Genomic DNA, 20498 nt, shown 5'->3' with positions numbered 1-20498 from the left:
ACTCTGTATTTTTCTTTGAATACAAAGCAGCGGGACCATGATACATACATATATATATATATATATATATATATATATTTGTGACATTAATATTAGTCGATCTTAGGTTATTACTATTTTCTAGATCATATATATATTTATGTTGCAAAGGTGTTCAATGTATCATAAATTGGTGGGCTGCAAACAGTCCCAGCTGGCTACCAAATATATGAATGCTCGATCGGTACGTACAATATATATATATATAGTCATACAAAAATCCATCATTGGTACATAAATCACCCAGAAAGGCTGCTAACTTCATGCAGATGTAAATAGATCACTCAAATTATAAAGGTGTTGTGATGACCACCGAAAAAGAAAAACCCTTTATTCTAAAGCTGTTCTCCACTCCTAATCTTTGATTGCCTGCATAAAGCAAATTGACAATAGACGCATGCATGTATATATATGAGATGAAAAGGAACCAAAAGTAAAGCTAAAAAATCATCTTAGCTAGCTGCTTCCCCCCGCCCGGACCCCTCCCCCGAGATATAATTATGAACATCAATAACTGCATAAGTCATTGGCATGAAAACGATGAGCATACCAATCGAAAGAACATATGGTGCTGTCCTCGTGCGCGTGGCTTCATTCACCAGCGCCATACACATGAGGGCCATGCATCTAGTTAATTCGGTGGCTCCAACTCTTACATGAATTAAATAATGAAAAAAAATTAAAACCCTTCAATCTGTAGTATTGGATACCACTTATGTCAATTCTATGATTAGACTGCATCAATAATGTTATATACTATACGTTTATTCTATTTTCATCATATTAAATAAAATATGGTACATTCATTATTATTGAATGATAAAGAAGCATGTAATAAATGATCATTCAATAATAATAAATATTTCATATCTTACTTAATGTAATGAAAGTGAGATATTAGTTTAGTGTATAGAATTTCTTTTTTATCAGGCTCGGCTCAATGGTAAGGCCAATTAGGCCATTGCCTTTGGCCCCCATTCTATGTAAGGTCTCAAAAATTAAAAATGAGGTATTTTTTTCTTTTTTTTTTTTGAAAAAAAAAACCATTTCATTATATAAAATTTTAAATAAATATTTTATTTTTCAATATTTGCAAGACCTCATAATACTAACTTTAATATTTAATACAATGAATTATTTATATTTTAAATAATTTTTTAAGATCTTATTGAATTGAGGTACTAAATTTGCATTGAGGTCTCATTTTAAGTTGTAATATTCAATATAAATTCAAAAAAACTTTATTTAAAGATTTAAATAAAATCTCATTTTATTGAAAATTTTAAAAATATTCCATATAATAATTTATATTTTATTGTATTATAATTACGAATGACTAATTTCAATTCCGTCTTAGGCCTTAATTTGTATTGAGCTGCCCTTGTCTTTTATATAAATTAAGTGCAAGGTTTTATGTTAACCTAATTATTCAAATGAGACACGGCCGGCTAAATGTGTTGTAGGGCCTAAGTTGAAAATTTTGAGAGAGGTTTTTTCCATTTTTTCAAAAAATAAAATAAAATAATTTTAAATTTGATTTTTACATTACTTTTTAATTTAAAAATAATTCCTATCCTTTTACAAAAGGTAAATTACTGGCTAGAATTTTATATCACATTTTTAACTATTTAATCTTTGTTAAAAAATTATCGATTTATAGAGGATTTGATTTAATTTAATTTAATAATGCGTGTTTTAGACTTTTAGGGCTGGTTTGGATTCAAAGATGAAATGATATGATTTTAGATGAATGATGAAATTTTAATAAAATATTATTAGAATATTATTTATTATCATTATTATTGTTTTAGAATGTGAAAAAGTTGAATTAAGATCTTAAAATGTTGAATTATTTATTATATTTTATGCGAGAATTTGAAAAAATTGGAATGATGAAATAAGGTGAGATAAAATGTTTTTCAAATCTAAACGGGACCTTAGAAGCAATTATAATCATTATTTTCAATAAAGTTCTATAAGTAATCCATGCATTTAGGAAAATTTTGGCCCTTGGCACCTCTTCGAAGGATAATGCAAAAAAATTTAATAGACACTCGAAAATTAGATTTTACTATTTATAGTTTTATATTATATATTAAACTAATAATGACAAAGGCGAATTGTATTTTTATGAACACTCAAAAATTAGATTTTACTATTTATAATTTCACATTATATATTAAACTAATAATGACAAAGGAGAATTGTATTTTTATGAACACTCAAAAATTAGATTTTACTATTTATAATTTCACATTATATATTAAACTAATATATAATTTTACATTATATACAGAGGATAATTATTATGGGAGATACTTTTAAAATTAGTACTGATATAATATCTATTCGATACTTTTAATTATTTTTTATTAAGTTAATTTATTTATTTTTAATTAGATTTATTTATTTTTAATTAATTTTACTTAATTTTTTTAAAAATATTTTTTTCACTAGAGACTTTAGGCAATTGCCTAAATTGTCTAATGAAAGAGCCAACTCTGAATGAGAATATTTATTTATGTGAATTTCAATTGACTGGCTTTGAGACCTAATAACAATATTAAAAATAAATAAATCTAAAAAAGTTAAACTCAAGTCAATTAATAGAAGAATCAAGATCTATTGAAAAATTCGTTGATCTTCGAAATTCTTAATCTTATAATTAATTCTTAACATTTGGCCTACCTTGAAGCACATCACTTATGAGTAACATGTATATTTCGAACAGGCATGTTTCATATCATAAGAAAAATTCAAGGATATTAATATTTCCTGCAAGTGTTGGAGGAAAAAACATTGAAGCTTCCCTTCAGATAGGAATAAATATAATATATATGCACACGAAATCTAATCGAGGCATGCACTGAAAAATCAGAGAGAGGAGAGGCGTCAAGGTCAGTGTAGGGTAAACCAGGGACAGGAGCTTTGGGGCTGGACCAAAACTAGATGGGACCAATAAGGTAGGTTGAGATAGACGTTACCCCAAAACCATAAAAAAAAACCTATAAAAAAAAGTTCCTTTTACGGACCAATCCATGACAAAGCACGTACGTACACACTATTCTATCTAACTTAGGGTTACATCATGTCAAACAGACCCATGTTCCCTCTTTGATGGAACCTCTCTTGTACGCCTTTTCTGCTTGATGATTCAGCATTTTCCTTTTTGAATTTCCTAAAGCTCGCCTCAGAAGGCGAACGTTTTCAGTGGCACTGATTGAGGAAAAATCAGACTGTCAAAACTGGCTTCAACCCATTCTTGCAGAGTGAGAAGTAGGGAAGTAGGGTTGTAAATAAATTAATTTGTTCGATAATTCGTTAGATATTAGTTTAATTAAATTTAAATCAAACTCGACTTGTGAAAAGAAAAATATTTATTAGTTAAAGTAAATACTCGCTTAATTTGTAAATGACACATACTTAACAAAACTCGATTCGATTCGACTAAAACTCGTTTAGGCTCGTTCGTTTATGCTCGAGTCGACTCGTTAACTCGACTCAATCAAAACTCATTCATATATTAATAAATATATATATATATACATCTATATATGTATATATTTATTAGCTAATAATATAAGCATACCAATTTTATAATTAAATATATAATATGTATTCTAATTACTTATATCTATATAGTAAATATACTTCATATATATATTTTATAATTTATATAATAATTAATTGATAAAATTTAATAATTTCATATACCAGTATGTGAGAACCATATATGAAATAGATATATTCTATTATATTAAGTGTATGTATTAATAATATATGTAGGTATATAATATATTGTTATTTTGGATAAATATTAACTAGTTAGATATTAATTATTTATAAATTTTATAATTTAATAGAGGTTCTACTTGTTAGTTGTATAAATTTAATATTAGTTTTTATTTATTTATTTATTTTATTAATTATTAAATCTTATTTAAAAAAGAAAAAAAATTTAAACTCGAGCTCGAGTTCGACTCGACTCGAACTCTTTTGTAGGACGAGCTCGAGTTGAGATTTTAACTTATCGAGTCGAGCTCGAACAAATAATTAAAAAAAATCTCGAGCTCAAGTCCAAGCTCGAGTATTTTGAGTCGAGCCGAGCTCGACAAGTTAAAACTCGGCTCGACTCGGCTCGGCTTGTCTCAATTTCAACCCTAGTGAGAAGAAAGTAGGGTACTGTTAATCTATCTGTCAGTCTATAGGGTATCCATTAATGGTTCAGATTATGCAATACCCAGACCCAGAGAATCAATAATGTTTTTTTTTTTCCTAAAAGTAGTAATAGTCCAATTAAAAATACAGAGGCCGAAATTATCAGCTTTAACGTACATACTGAATCATATTATGCTAGAAAGTTAAAGTTTAGACTTTACCAAACTCGTGCTGCTAAATATGAATGGTTTGTGAAAGTTTTGGGAATTATATATAGCTTTTTACCAAAGTGTGGGGGCATTACAGGACATGAGTGAGGGGGGTGAAGATGATAGCTAGGTAGCTGGTCCAATATAGACCCACGGATTTGTGGCTGGAATGAGTTATATCGAGGAGGTGACAGTACCATTAATTAAATTTGGTTTGATTTGAAGTTGGGTGGGGTCCTTAATTTCTTGCTGCTGCACTCGGACACTCAGAGACTCAACAATATCCGATCCCCCAGTTCCTATTGCTAGCTAAACTTACAGATCGAACAGTACGTCTGCGCGCAATGAGATTATCACGAGGAAGATAAACAAAGTCTGATCAATTAGGGCAATTCGATCTATATACAGATGGATAGACCTCCTCTGCTCACATGTGATGTGGTCACCATGCAAGTATATATGCGGTATCGATCACGCTGTACCGTTTGGTCCCCTACTGAAATGAGCAAGAGGGAATTTGTTCTTTCCCATGTTCTTCCTTTTTTTTTTTTTTTCATAAAAAAGAAAAGATCAAAAGAACAGAAAAACCTAAGAAAGGCTCAATAAGATTATCTTAAAATTAGTAATCTTTCAATTGATTTTCTTCAAACCATTAATTATAATTATAAAAAAATCTATTTATCGTCCTAATTTTCATCATCTTATGATGTTGCATTAAATGATGGGTTCACAAATAAAATATAATAAATAATCTCTAATCATTTAATGCCATATCATAGAATGATAATAAGATAATAAGAATTAGAATGATGAGTAGTATTAAGAAATTAAAAAAAAAATCATCAATAGACAAAATCAATGTATTTATTCACTACAATTAATCTCTTCATTTAATTTTATTAGCATAATGAATCCAATCATTTTTATTTTTATTTTGCTTGAATATAGGCCGAACGAGAGTAGGTGCGCTTGATTCATTTAAGAAACCCCAAAGTAATTGCTGATATTCCATTTTGGGCCTTAGCCTCAAAGCCCACTTTATGTGGGTGGGCCAGTCTCAATAAACATCCATGACTGGGCTGTTTATCTCATAACGTTCCTAGCTAGGTTCTGTTTGGTTCATAAAATATTATGGTTCACAAGAAAATAAAACATGAAAATTGTGACAGTTATTTCAGTTAAAGGCCTAGATTTGATAAGAAACTAGAAGCACATAATAAACTCCGTAAACGACTCCAAAAGTAAGGAAAACCACCAATCCTCGATTATGTTGGCACTTAAATTTCCGTCCCATCACACCCTCAAATCCGATTCCTTAGTTTCTCGTTCACACAAGAATTATTTTGGTAGTTTGAGAATCATAATCTAAGTACGTACGTATGTACATTGCGTTAATTTGATTAGGAGGATCGAGGAAAATGTCCACACACGACAATATTACAATTTCAAAGATGGAAGTAGGGGAGAGTTCATCAACAAGTTATCGAAACTCGGGGGGGCTGTGCTCTTCGTCCGAGGTTGTTCAGCTCCTTCAAAAGGTAGGCCAGCAAACTAAATGCCACTATCTCAACTGCCATTAAGGCATGCAACAAATCAAGTTTCTATTTTTTTTTTTTTTTTGGTTTTCTTTTTAGGTGATTGCTGAAGTCATTGGGACATATTTCTTGATATTTTCTGGGTGTGGTTCGGTTGCTGTGAATAAGATATACGGCTCAGTAACATTTCCCGGGATTTGTGTAGTTTGGGGTTTGATTGTCATGGTCATGGTTTATTCCGTCGGTCACATTTCCGGCGCCCACTTTAACCCGGCGGTTACTATCACTTTTGCCATCTTTAGACAATTCCCTGTTAAACAGGCACGTTCCAAATCCCATCGTATGTTTAATGCTGCTACTTTTTCTTCTTCTTCTTCTTATTCTGTACGTATTACTTGTTGTAACATATATTTTCTTTCTTCTGCAGGTTCCTCTGTATATATTTGCGCAGATGTTAGGTTCAGCTCTTGGTAGTGCAACATTATGTGCCCTTTTCCCTATAGACAAAAAGTATTTCTTTGGGACAGTGCCTGTTGGATCCAATTTGCAATCTCTTCTTTTGGAAATCATCATCTCCTTTCTTTTGATGTTTGTTATATCCGGCGTTTCCACAGATAATAGAGCAGTTAGTAACTTTTCATGTCTATTATTTCTTCTTTAATATGCTTAATATTGCTTTATACTTTCAATCTGGCCGTGAAGGTTTGAGAATTGGCGAATTTATATCTTGTTGCAGATTGGAGAGTTGGCAGGAATTGCTGTAGGAATGACAATAACCTTAAACGTCTTTGTTGCCGGGTAATTTCCAATACATGATCAGCTAGCTTCTAATTCCGGCCATATAGCAAACACTTGAAACTTCAATGAAAATTTCTCAGAAAACTTCGATCTTTTATTGGTTTACGATTTAAGTTTTCAGGCCAGTATCTGGGGCATCTATGAATCCTGCAAGGAGCGTAGGGCCAGCTCTTCTGGTGCACATATACAAGGGACTCTGGGTATACATTGTAGGGCCAGTGGTAGGGACCATACTTGGTGGTTTAGCCTACAATATGATTAGACTCTCTGATAAACCAGTGAGGGAGTTAACAAAGAGTGGATCTTTTCTCAGAAGCATATCAAGAAAATAGTGTCTATGGTTTAGTCACCATTAATCTGCAGTGCTTAGAACCTTGTCAATGCTAGCTGCTAGCGAGTGGCAGCTTATTACTAGGTTAGAGGAGGACCAGATTAAAAAAAAACCCTAGATAATTTCCTTTTTATTTAGTTGATTATGAACCAAATTAAAACACAGAAGTAGGTTTCCTTTTAATATTACATGCAAATCTTACACATGAGGTGTACCATGTATGTGACAGTACTCTGTTAAATAGTTTGAAGTGATGAGAAGAACCAAATTATTTAGCTATTTAAATTATATTATTCCTCTTAAGTATGGGTTATGGTACTTCTTTTTTATTAAATAGTCCAACACGTAAAATATTTATACCGGCTTATTAAATAAGAAATAATGTTACATACAGTCGTGAAATGTGCAAGTATCGTACAATCGCTTTAAAAATGAATAGGATCCACTACTAAAAAATTAATTAATTTTTTTTTTTTTTTTTCATTTGGGTACCTTATTTATTCATTTCTTTCTAATTGAGTGTCAAATTGAGTTTGCGGTGCTTGCACACTTACAACTACAAGTATCATTCCTCATTATTAAATAAGACTAAAGTATGAAGTATTTTAATTAAATTAATTGCATGTTAAATTAATTAAGTAACATATAGTACTTTAATTAATTAATTGCATGTTAAATTATCACTTGATCGAGATCGAAGATTTTATATGATCATGATGTTAAGCATTTTAGGTAAATGGCCGTGATTTAATAAGAAATATATAAGATCATCGATGATCTTCTGCATATAAACCAATATTCAATTGGATCGAACAAGACATGAATCAAGGATGAGTGTTGTCTATATGTGTATGATCTTTCGCTACTCTTTCTTAAAACATTAATATTCATGACCGACAAACAAGCGAGCATGATGCGGTAGATCCAGTACTAAACAATTAAGCACGGCATGACGTTCAAACATGAATGAAACTCAAACGAGGTTTAGCATAGTTTAAAAAACTCAAACAAGTATTAATGACGTTCAAACATTAAGTATTTTTGTTTTATTTTTTATAGAAACGAGGTAAAGTACAACTCTCGAATTTGATTTCTAATATTTATGCTTAATTAATCTACAGACCTTCCTAGCTAGCATGCATGCATATATACCTGAATTAAGAGTACAGAGGATTGATGCAGCCACAGTACTAGTACTTTTATTAAATATATATATATATATGTATGTATGTATGTATGTATGTTCTTGAAAATAATCATTGGTTAATGGTTTGAAATTAAAAAGGAGCAAACGCCACATGAAGCCACGTGATGATTATTCATATTATATACACATCGTGATCAAGAGCTATCATATATATATATGGCTGCCAATGTGACACTGTCACATGACATTCCCATGGCCGCTACTAAATATATTATATATATATATATATATATATATATATATATATATATTGTCACAACTAGCTGCGCGCATGCTGGCCTCATATACCCTTTAAATTAAACATATATAATAAGCTTACCACTTGGCTTATAATATGGTCCCCGGCCGTTACCAAATATAATTTTATAGGTTAGATTAGATCATGGAATATATTATTATTTGATTCCACTTAGTGGGGTCATATTTTGCTTCAATATTAATATTTTTCTTTATTATGAACTTTATTTCAATATCGATATACGTACCATCAATATTAATGTGATCTCCAGCTTATTTTTATTTTACAAATTTAATATTATATGATCTTTATAAAATACAGGAGAAAAACACATATACTAGATTAGGCAGTATGTTCATTATTATCTGTCTGTCTGGTTAGAAGTCCCTTTGGGGAGTAAGTAATTAATTCCCAGCTATGTACGTTAAATTAGGTTCATCCTCCAATCCCTACAAAGCATGCATGCATATAATATATGAGTTTTGCTACATACAGTCGCCACATGCAGTCGGCGTGCAGTCGGCTGTACGGAATGAATAAAAAAAATTATAAAAATTTTTTTTTATATTCAAGGAGACCGACATGAATTATAAAAAATTATAAAAATAATTTTTTTTTTTCATGTAGGTCCCGTATTAATTTTTTTTTACAGCCGACTGCACGCCAACTGCATCTGCCGACTGCAAAAAGTATTTCTCATAATATATATACACCTAATTCAAACGAATCAAAACTATATATATATGTAGCTAGCTAGCTAGATAAATCCTAGAAAATTACTCACTAATTACTCCAGAATTTTGTAATTTGGTAAAAGGATGATATGCATGCAGTATGGCACCCTCAACGTACACCAAACACAAGAATTAAAGTGGAAGATCATGATATTCTGTCTACTAGCTAGCTAGCTATGAAAATGATCTTTTGTTTAACCATATAATATATATATATATATATATGATTTGATAATGACTTAACCTAATGTCTTTATTTCATCCAATTAAAACCTAAAAAACAATGATAAGATGCCTTAATATATAAGGCTATTATATATATTAAGGCATTAGGCTATTATGATTTGATAATGGCTATTTATTTATTTCATCATTGTTTTTTAGGTTTTAATTGGATGAAATAAAGACATTAGGTTAAGTCATTATCAAATCATATATATATATATATATATATATAATATGGTTCACCGCGTGATAGCTTGTAGAGACAATTAATGGTGCATCTTGTCACCAATATCATCTTTGGAAAATGATAATTAGCACCCTAATTACCAATCAAATTTGAAAACTATCAACAACTTTTTTTTTCCCAATAAGAATATTTATGTTAAATCAAAATTCGAACTTTTGAAGAAAATAAGAAAAAAACTTCTTGATGTTTGTCAAATGTCGTACTCATGATCTTTAATTAGTTCTTTTTAGATCATTACCATCAAATAAGAATATTTATGTTAAATCAAAATTCGAACTTTGAAGAAAATAAGAAAAAAAAAATGTTGATGTTTGTCAAATGTGGTACTCATTATCTTTAATTAGTTCTTTGTAGATTACCCATCAAAGCTGATCTAGCTAGGTCTAACTTGATCGAATTGAGAAAACGTGCTTTCATTGGTAGTGTACTGTGTGTTTTTGGAAAGCATGAAATGCTTTAGATCTTGCATTCAATGGCTTGAAATAAGAACAAAAATAAAACTAGTAAATATGAAGAGAGAGGATCAAAAAGCTAGAAAGAAGAAGATAATTAAATGTTGAATGATGAGGAAAGTTTGTCAGTTTTTTGAGAGAGTTGAGACCATGAGCTATGGTGGGGATCAAGAAGTAGACCTTTGATGGGAATTCTTTGTGAGGGGGAGAGCTAGAGGGAGTCCTGTGACAGTAATTTGTTCTGTGGATCATTATTACAACAGTCTTGGATTTTTCGGCTTGTAGCACTTATAAATTCAGGCATTCTGCTACCGAATTTGACGTACGTGCCAACGCATTATTTACAAAAATATGAAAACATCAATAATTATTTACTATTACAGAATGATCTTATCCAACGGTGTGTTAGATGTATTAAAAAAATTCCCAAATAGATGTTATCTTTTAAATGTAGTATGTAAAAGAGAGAAGCAAATGCTATCTTGTGAACAAAAAACTGCCATTGCATGCACAATGACGACTAACAGCATTAAAATTGAGCTGAGTAGTTAAAAACAATGACCACAAATGTCATTTCTACATAACAACACTTAACAGCATTAAAATTGAGCTGAGTAGTTAAAAACATAATTAAACTAGCTAGTTACTCTATACCAATAAAGTACGCTATCTATCTCATAAACTAATTAACTTTTATAGATTATTCAAGTTTATAGATAACTCAAGATATTTGGTGTCGAGAATTACCTCCCAAATTCACTCCTTAGGATTTACCCTTTGCAGAAATATAAAAAAAATTAAAAAATAATAACAACACAAGATTTTACGTAAAAAACTCTAAAATAGGAAAAAAAAACCACCAGATTTAAAGAAAAAAATTTATTATGTGAAAAATTATTACAATCACACAATTTCTCTCATCACTCAAATACATCCACAAAACTTCCATACTAACAAAATTTTAGCTCGCATCTCTTCTCCTTTTACAAAAATTAAGGCCAACAGAAGAATTTAATTAAACTTAAAAGTTACTATATAAGTTTTTTGACTAGTGCACTTTACCAAGGAGACTAAACCTCCAATCATTAAATTCATATCAATCTATTTCATATATTTTAAGTTAAAAAATTAAACTTATCTTAATAGAATCTATAAAATATTATTATTAATAATTCAATTCAACTCATTTCAATAATATCCAAACATATTGTAAATATGCTTTTCTCTTGCCAAGTTTTAACCGAGAAATGACCAATTCATACAGGTGGTATTGTTGTGTTGCTTTATCCCAAATTAATGGAGAATTAATGGAGAAAATGAAGTAGTTGAAATTTATTATTAGGTAGGGACCCAAGGCGCACACACGGAAATGTGGATGCAAGTGCACGAGTCGGGATCCGAACTTGGTTCAGCACTGCCGTGGGTGGCCGGGGACCCATCTATTTGTTTAGTAGAGTGAGACACGGCAGGGCCCATGCACATGCACACACAGGATCGAAGTTTGTCCCTAATTACGATTACCGGACCCCCACACCCTGAGATTTCAGCATTATTATATATTTATTTATGATTAAAATGCAATGGATCCAAATCGAACGGTGGTAATGATTGAATCAAATCCATTGACCCCATCATTCGTCCATAAAGTTTTGGGGTCCCTCTGAAAGTTCATTTCCATCACAGTGAGTCCTGTCCTCCCTTACCTAATCATGAGCTCATTTTTTCCCTTCCCAATTAATTTTATTTAGTTAACTCAAGATTATATATTTATTTAATGAAACTTATTTTTTTAATTATAAATAATATTTTATTTAATTTTTAATTTTCATCTCAACTTATATAAAATCTTAACTCATTGTTCAAACTGTATGTAAATGAGTTTTTCATTCATATATAATCAATTTGGCACTTAATCAACAATAACTAAATAAAAATCTAATAATACAAATTATTAGAGAGACTATCTTCATCTATAATTTAGAAAGAGAGAAACTTTTTTTATAAATACCATCTCACAATATTAAATGTTGCCTATGAATTGGGTGTGTTTTAATATTAAATACAACCAAACTCAAGTAGCTGTATTTAATATTACTTATCATTTTAATTTTTATTATTTTATTATATATTATTAGATGATTAAAAATTATTTATTATATTTCATTTATGAACATATTATCTAACAATTCTTCTACGTACAGTCTAGTGCTGCAAGCGGCAGGGAGTCGGTTGATGCCACATTAGAAAAAAAGAAAAAGAAAAACGCTCGAAATAAGGAAAAACAAACCAAAACAAAGCATTGTCGTAGAGAAACTTTATTTCTTTTACATTTTCGTCCATCATCTCTTCGTGTAGTTTCTTTTACAAATTTTATCTATCATCTATTCAATTGGTTTTTCTCTTAGTTTCATTTCTTTTACACTTTCGTCTCTCTTGGTTTCGACTAAGAAGTTCAAAATTTCCTAGCTCCCAAAGCAAGATCCTCGTCCACCACAACAACGCAAGTGCACATGTCAAGGTTCAGCCTCAGGGACTCATCCGCGGTAATGGAAGAAGCAACATCAAATTTTGTAGAACTACCTCCAAACATAAAGAACTCCCATTACCCTTTCATCACAAGAAAACCCAACTCCCCTTACCCTTCCATCACCGCTAGTCTCATACCGGGGCTCGATGTCCGATGACATTCCAAGCAGCTCGTACACTCCCCCATCTGACCAGTATGAGTATTTAGATGACCCAACTGATGCAAAGCTCAAATTTGTGACGTGTGACCTGGCTCCCCCTAGCCTCTCCTTCTCATTTCCAATCCCTCGAATCTCCTTAACCAAAGGACCCATCTCTCCTGCTTCCAGTGCCAAACTTAGGAGCTGTGATGTTTACATTGGCTTCCATGGCTAAAATTCCAACCTGGTGCGCTTCTCTAAGTGGCTTAAGTCGGAGCTTGAGGAGATGAGATTCTTTGCTCAGAAGAAGAACCTGATCCCACCCTTCTTCCACACAGGACCGGCTCAGATCTGTGTCGCTTTCATCTCTCTTGGTTCTGTATCGAAGAAAAAGATGGAGGGGAGGCTTCTACTGGGTCATCTTCGAGGGAAGGAGAACTCGAGGACTTCAGAAAAGCAGAGAGGAAGGGAAGTGGAAACTGAGGGAAGGAGGGAGATTTGGGGGCAAACATAGCGATTCTATTTTCCTACTAAACAGTGCATTTGAATTTTGCCACATCAGCTACGTTTGTACTACGCTTACCCCCAGGAGATTGTAAATAGCTTTTTTCATTATCTAATATTATGATATGAAATGATGAGAAAATGATTAAAAAATGATGAATAAATTTACTAATTTATAAAACATGCAATATCTAATTTTCTTTTGATGGAAAGCAGTAATAATTCTTCGTTGATTAAACGAATTGTGGAAATTCAGCAAAATGGATCATATTCTATACGTTCTTGTTAGGTGTTGATGTTAATAAAAAATAAGATATAAATGAGTTTTTAAGTAGAAATTAAAATAGAAAATAAAAAAAAAAAACCACGAAATAATGGGCGTGTTTAGTGAAAAGCAAAAGAAGACATAAAAAAAAAAAAAAAAAGGACAAGTAGCACATGATTGACCGATTTGACAAAGCTTTTGATGTCCTTTATATTTATTTATTTATAAAATGAAGCAACCCCTTTAGATTTAAGATTAGATTTATGACATTGTACTGCAAACCACTGACAACGACATTGAAAGCCTCTCTCTCTCTCTCAGAAGAAGAAGAAGAACAACGACGACAAGGAGAAGAAGGAAGGAAGGAGGAGGAGGAGAGGATCTCGAAGCTTGCTTTCAACTAAAAAAAGGGAAGAAAACACTGTTTTGTGCTTCTGTCCTTTCACTCTCAAACACGCTTCCTCCATATCCCTTTTCCATTTATTCTATACCAAGCTTTCTCCCCTCCATTTCTATAAATCTGCTGTTTTCAAGATTCCTTTCAGTGTTTAAGCTCTTAATTCAACGTTTCTTTGGAAAATGCGCGTTTAAGGTACCTGATATCCTCTCTCTCTCTCTCTCTCTCTCTCTCTCTCTGTGTATGTATGTGTGTAATTTTCATTGCCGGTATAATAAGATTTACTGACGACCTGTCATTTGGATCAGCGGGGGTTAGGGAGTGTTTGAGGCTTAATTTTTGCTGATAATGGCGGGAGATATCGAAGAATCGTATAGCTTTGGCTTACAGGTATTCTTTTCCTACCAAGCATCCAATTTTTAAGTTTTGTTCTTCATGGTGGATCTTTGAATTGGTGTGCTTGTATTTGATTTACTTGATATTCTGTAAAGTATTTACAACCCAGATTCAAATTTATTTAGGAACAATGGGTTTTAACTTTTACTCTTGAATTAGCAATCGATTAGTAGTAGAAACTTGAGTCTGGCAGAATTGTATGGGGAACAAAAAGGTTGACCGATCATAATTAATGGATGAAAATTTCTATTTATAAGTCCAGGCGGATAACATAAAATGCTTACACAGGATAATTGGATTTGAATTTTTTTTTTCTTTTTAAATTTGAATCTTATAGCTCAATCAAATATTACCACGTAAGTTACATGGATTATCGGGTTGAGAATAGAATAACTCTTAATAGATTTGTAATCGGCTTTATATATGGAGTTTTCAGATTTTACTGCCTTCCCTTCCAAATAGATAGATACTCTTACTAATAACTATTCTTTATTTTTATCAAGCATAAAAAGTATTCACCTCCCTGGTCAAAATGGTCCATTGCAATGGATTTGCTTTCTGCTTTAAGCTGAGGCAAAGAATGTAGTTGTTTGGCATTTATACTTTTTGATCTATACATTTCTTTTTCCATCTATCATATATCTAATCACGTTTTTTTTCCTGCTGGCTGAATTGTGTCGTTAATTCACTATAGCTGTGATTGGCATTGTGATCATGACAAAAGCCAAGCATTCCTTTATATTGGATATGCTATGCTGATACCTTAATAGATTGTCTTCTTTCTTTCCTTTTTGACCAGAAATTTTAGAAATTTTGCAATTAGCGGAAAACTGGATGAATTTAAAGATATAATTTTAGTTATTTCTCTCTTGGTTATATATTTTCCATTTATTCTCGTTCTAACAGCTATTTCATTGACATAAGCAGGCAGATTCTCTGCACTCAGGTTCTATATCATTTGGAAGGTTTGAAAAGGAATCCTTATCTTGGGAAAGGAGGTCGTCTTTCTCACATAATAGGTACCTTGAAGAGGTTGAGAAATGCTCGAAACCAGGTTCAGTTATCGAGATGAAAGCTTATTTTGAAGCTCATTTCAAAAAGAAAGGTTTACTTCGTCCAAATTCATCTGAGTTCCATAACGAAAAGGAGTATCAAACCAGTGAAAATGATGTCTTGGAAAGCAGGGAAGAATCCGGGCATGTAAATGAAGGTAGACATTATGCTCACTTTGATGAGAGCCCTGGAGGTTCAGAGTATCAAGGAGAGTATGAAGTGACAGGAAACGAAACAGAAAATCCAGAGGTTCCATTCTCTGTTCCTCAGATAGAACCTGCTTTGAACGGTGCTGATATTTTGGTTGGGGCTCCTGAAGATGTTAATGCTGAGGAAGCACAACGAACTGAAACTGGGCTCAACGAACTTCTTTCAGTTGAGGATGAATCAGAGATGCATGGGTTTGACAATTTTCTTGCAGTTAATGATGAACCTGAGATCAGAGTAAATCAAACTCTTAATGATGATGCTGTAAATGCTGATGAATCATCTAAAGCCTTAGTTAATGATGAACCAGTTATTGAAGTAAATCAGAACCTTGATTGTGACATTTTCAATACTGAAAACTCGCCAAAAGACATCGATCCATCCCCCAAGACAGGACCCTCTGTGAAATCAGAAAAAACACACTTGGAACATGGGAGGCATCCTTCTCCAAAGGTGTGGATATTCAAGACTATAGACATTATTAAAATTTTTATATCTTTCTCTATGGTTCTTTGTTTTATAAAAGCAATCACTGGATAGGCAATAGGGAGTCATAATCTGAAATAAAGATTAAAATATAGTAGAATCTGCAGACATGCTCTGGAGGTGTTTCTCATTTTCAAATGAGTATCGCAGCATTACACTTGCATCACTTAGCTTTTTCCAAGATCTGGATTAACTCCTTGATTTTCTAACTCTAGTTGAGGGCTGCAATGGAAAATGGAGCTTTGAAGCCCAAAGAGAAGTGTCGGGCCAATCTTGCTCTAATCCTGACAGATATTTCTGGCGCTGCGTCTAAAGATCCTGCAAAAAACCCAAATAGAAGAGAAAGAGAGAGTACCCTAAGAACGAATCCAGAAAAGAATTCAGTAAAAACTGACATTCCAACTACACCTGCCATGCAGAGATCTCCAATCTTAAAGGTAAGCTTTGACAATGCCAATATGTTTAGAAGTCAATTCAGGATATTTACTGAGTACTCTTCTAGGAAAGATTTCAGTAAAAACTGACATTCCAACTACATCTGCCATGCAGATAACTTGAATCTTAGAAGTAAGCTTTGACAATGCCAATATATTTAGAAGTCAATAGGATATTTTACTGAGTAATCTTCTTCCTTTTCTTGTCATTGCTCGGCCTTTTTTGCACAGGATTCTAGAAGTCAGAAATCAAAATTAATGCAAGACAATAAAAGGTACTTATTGTTTCTTGGAAGTGGAAAACCTGTATGGTTTACTGATTTAAACCTCAAGCCTGATGCTTTTCTAGTTGCAGTGGTGAAAAAGATTCAAGGAGAAAGAAAGTTGGCGAATATCAACCTTTTCCAACAAAGGCTGAAAGGAGAGGACATCAAGCACCACACAGGTTTATTGTCAATGTCATAAGCAATACTCAATTGTTTAAAGATTTAGCTTCTGAAATTTCGTATAATTATCTTTATAGGCTCAATCGTACTGTGAATTCAACAAAGGCAGATGTCAGGTCAGGTGCTGCAGCTTTCAGTTTCAGAAGCGATGAACGAGCAGAAAGAAGGAAAGAGGCAAGCGAGAATGCTGTAATTTTAGTTTTATTTTGCTTGATTTTAGGGATCAGACGTGTAGCTTACACCTCTGTTGACTTCATCAAATTCAGTTCTTTACAATGTTGGAGCGAAAAATGCATGCCAAGGAGGCTGAGATGAATCAGGTCCAAGCAAGAACACAGGTATATTGGATCATCTAATTGGTTGTTTTTTGTTATTTACTGAAAATTAATTGATCATTTGCCTCTTTGGTTAACAAGAGACCGAGATTTCGTTGAAACCATCCCAATGCTGTCTTGGCCATCAGGAAAATGACTCGATTAGCAAGATCCCAACCAAGAACCATATACTACTGGCTGAAGGCTCATGTGATGCTAGATCATATGAGTAACTTGTTGAGAATGCTCAGATTTCTTTTTTCCCCTTTTTCTGTCTTTTTAAATGTGGTATTGTTAAAAGCATTTTCCAAATTCAAACTTGTAAATTTTCAAGTAAGGTTTATTTTATGTAATTTTCTTAACAACGGTAAAGCTGATTGGGACTGAATGGTATCCATCTTACTGGGTTCAGCTGTTCTTATTGCAGGAAAAGACACAAGCTGAGATAAAACAATTCCGTAGAAGCCTAAACTTTAAAGCAACCCCAATGCCTTCTTTTTATCATGCGGCTGTATCTCCAGGGTCAGATGGGAAAAAGGTATATTTCTGCTATGACTTGGTTTTCTCATTCCCTTTCTGGGTAGGTATATGATTATCATAAAAGAGGAAAATTCTATATATACCACACCATCATCCCACCATTATCCCCCTATGATGAGGTGACATTGCCCATCAACCTTTGAATAAATTAAGAGATGATCTACAGGTGATGGTAAGTGTTACTTTACAAAGTGGGATAGGAGTGTAGTATATAGCATCATTCTACAAAAATCTATCCTAAATAACTAGGGAAATCCACCTTCTTCACATTGGATATATAGGACGCTCTGCATGGTTGAAATTCTCACCCACAAGCAAGTGAAATTAGAAGACCATTGGCTTTCAGCTAATGCTTGTGATTCCAAAGGTTTAAAGATTATTGATTGTACCGGGATTTCTGAAATTAGCATGCAGGGAGCACATGACAATGAACATTGGTGAAATAATACGAAGCCTTAAAAGAACATCTTGTGAAGCAAAAGAAGCATATCAATCAAAAGAGGGGCTTCATACTTGAAAATTAAAAAAAAAAAAAAAAAAAAAAAAAAAAAAAAGACTGAAATGTTTATGGATTACTACTGGAAGAACTTGAAAACTTCTAAAGAAAGAAAATACTAGGATTAAGACAAGACTTAATCCAGCCATGTTCTGAGTTTACCCATGTATCCATGTCATCTTCGGCATGTGGAATCATTCTTGCCGTAGTATCTGCCCTATGACATTTTTTTTTTTTTTTAATCACAATCCTGTTGCGCCTTTGTTCTATGTTTCATTTAATCTTTCTTCAATCAGGAGTAGATTTTTATTTTTATTTTTCATTTCAGCTGAAGTTTTTCATTTCGGTATATGATGAGCCCTTTCGATGTTAATATGGCGACAAATGAAGCCTAATATTGTCCTGATGTTGGAAGTCCTTACGATTTGTCAGGCACAATCAAGTAACAACAAAATTAATAGAGCACGAAATAAGTCAACTAGTCCAGGGAGCAGAGCTGCTGGCTGCTCAAAATCATGTTTGAAGGAAGGAAATGACCAAGCCTCTTCTACCTGTGAATCGGTAAACACAACTGAACCAATTGATGCCTCAGAGGTGACCAACTGCCCTACAGGTGAGGACCTGGAAGTCACTGCAGCCTCTCAGGCTCTATATGGCAACCAAAACTGTTCCCCAGAAGCTACAGCTGGAAATGAGATTTCAGGGAGGAAAGAACGAGTAAAGGAAAGGGATACTAGGGTGCATAAACATCATGTGTCCGAAAGTCATAAGGTGATGAAAGGCCAAAAAGGTGAGGGGAAGCAGAAAGCGGGTGGGCAGAGAAGTAGCAAAGAGATTGCCAAGAAGGATGTGAAAGGGATTGGCATTGGTAGTGGTTCTCAAATGAGTAATCTAGCCGTTGGTGTTGCCTCTTGAGCAAGGATTCCCCATCTCCTGATATATATGTTCTCCGCCCCAAGCTACCGCCGCAAATACTTGAAATCAGATGTTTGCCACTATACAAAATTAACAAAATTAATAACGCAAATGTGAGAAATTAGGTTTGAGGTTAGCATTTTACTTCCCTTCATCATTATCGCTGTCATTATTTATGTATGCGTTGTGTAACGTAGAGATGTAGCTGGAATGGATGACAATGGTGGAAATGTTTGAGGAAGAGCATGATCATACCACCAAATATGTGCTAGGCAAATTAGAGTTTTCCGTTTACAATTGCAATAATCATAAGGTAATAAGATTTGTATTTAGCATTTTGATATGGATACATTCTGTATGGCTGCCTATTCATGTTCACTACATGCTACCTGAATGATATTCCTCTTCAGATCTCATCATACTGAGAACTAGGAGAAGATGATTAGACACTTTTGTGTGGATCTGTAGACTTTTTATTGGCGTTGATTCGGAAACGATCGCATCTCATCAAATTCAGAGATTTGATAAATTTCTGAAGTAGGGAAGGGAAAACATTCTAATATTCATCGAAAGTCCATCAGACAATCAGTCTAACAGACAATCTACTGACGATTAATTAGCCTTTTATAAAACGCATCGCGTAATCGAATGATCATAAAATACCGATCAAAGCATTAAGACAAAATATCAGAATAGTGGGGGGAGAGAGAGAGAGAGAGCATTTTCCTTGTCATGACTCATTACCAAACAAAAAGTCAAGCTGTTGGGCCATCATCCCACTCAATGTCTTCTCTCACTCCATAACCATTGCTTCACATTTCTGCAACAAACATGTTGCATGAATATCTTTGCCAAATTCTTTCTCGTGCAATAGATCAAACTAATCACAAAACTAAATTTTCACTAAAGAGCGCAGAAATAAAAATTATATTAAAAAAAAAGAAAAAAAAAAAAAAAGAAAAGAAAAGAGAAGAAGACTAGCCGTTCGTGGTGATCGTGACTATTGATCATCGTCCAAGAGAGGTTGCTGCAGAGTCGTTTGTCCGATGAAGCCACAAAAACTTGCGATACGCTGACGTTGGTTTAACATTTAGATAAGATGCTTACCCAACAAAGGAGATATTCTTCAGATAGAGTATAGTTTTACTTGGTGAGAGAGATCATGTCACTAACAGTAGGGACTTGTGCTTAATATTTTTAACCTTT

The 20498-nt window shown here is 33.0% G+C and overlaps 2 protein-coding genes across 5 annotated transcripts; both read left to right on the top strand.

Annotated features, from left to right (window-relative positions):
- Nucleotides 1-5670: 5670 nt before the first annotated feature.
- Nucleotides 5671-7333, top strand: LOC122311599 (probable aquaporin NIP-type). 2 transcript variants are annotated; one of them, XM_043126205.1, is made up of 5 exons: nt 5671-5944; nt 6041-6262; nt 6369-6566; nt 6678-6739; nt 6854-7333. In XM_043126205.1, exons 1-5 carry the CDS (start codon nt 5825-5827, stop codon nt 6999-7001), a joined length of 750 nt encoding a protein of 249 aa, XP_042982139.1. In that variant the 5' UTR covers nt 5671-5824; the 3' UTR covers nt 7002-7333. The 2 variants fall into 2 exon arrangements, with proteins under 2 accessions (XP_042982139.1, XP_042982137.1); XM_043126203.1 differs by having other exon boundaries at nt 5674-5944; nt 6861-7333.
- Nucleotides 7334-13856: 6523 nt separating this feature from the next.
- Nucleotides 13857-19635, top strand: LOC122309973 (protein WVD2-like 7). Of its 3 annotated transcripts, none has more exons than XM_043123819.1 (10): nt 13857-14200; nt 14314-14395; nt 15329-16114; nt 16363-16584; nt 16813-16856; nt 16937-17026; nt 17105-17201; nt 17294-17365; nt 17754-17879; nt 18810-19635. In XM_043123819.1, exons 2-10 carry the CDS (start codon nt 14354-14356, stop codon nt 19290-19292), a joined length of 1962 nt encoding a protein of 653 aa, XP_042979753.1. In that variant the 5' UTR covers nt 13857-14200; nt 14314-14353; the 3' UTR covers nt 19293-19635. The 3 variants fall into 3 exon arrangements, with proteins under 3 accessions (XP_042979753.1, XP_042979752.1, XP_042979754.1); XM_043123818.1 differs by having other exon boundaries at nt 16931-17026; XM_043123820.1 differs by having other exon boundaries at nt 13858-14200; nt 16931-17026; nt 17769-17879.
- Nucleotides 19636-20498: the final 863 nt, after the last annotated feature.

The sequence above is a fragment of the Carya illinoinensis genome, chromosome 5, assembly GCF_018687715.1.
Source record: "Carya illinoinensis cultivar Pawnee chromosome 5, C.illinoinensisPawnee_v1, whole genome shotgun sequence".
Lineage (NCBI taxonomy): Eukaryota > Viridiplantae > Streptophyta > Magnoliopsida > Fagales > Juglandaceae > Carya > Carya illinoinensis.
The sequence above is the reverse complement of the archived record's forward strand: the minus strand, read 5'-3'. Positions and strand labels throughout refer to the sequence as shown.

What these genes read in the sequence shown, in the direction of transcription:
- LOC122311599 (XM_043126203.1), top strand. Translation starts at nt 5,825, where the DNA reads ATGTCCACACACGACAATATTACAATTTCAAAGATGGAAGTAGGGGAG. An exon ending in TTGTTCAGCTCCTTCAAAAG is followed by an intron (nt 5,945 to 6,040) that starts GTAGGCCAGCAA and finishes TTTTCTTTTTAG; the next exon opens with GTGATTGCTGAAGTCATTGG. An exon ending in GACAATTCCCTGTTAAACAG is followed by an intron (nt 6,263 to 6,368) that starts GCACGTTCCAAA and finishes TTTCTTCTGCAG; the next exon opens with GTTCCTCTGTATATATTTGC.
- LOC122309973 (XM_043123818.1), top strand. Translation starts at nt 14,354, where the DNA reads ATGGCGGGAGATATCGAAGAATCGTATAGCTTTGGCTTACAG. An exon ending in GGAGGCATCCTTCTCCAAAG is followed by an intron (nt 16,115 to 16,362) that starts GTGTGGATATTC and finishes TTCTAACTCTAG; the next exon opens with TTGAGGGCTGCAATGGAAAA. An exon ending in CAGGGTCAGATGGGAAAAAG is followed by an intron (nt 17,880 to 18,809) that starts GTATATTTCTGC and finishes ACGATTTGTCAG; the next exon opens with GCACAATCAAGTAACAACAA.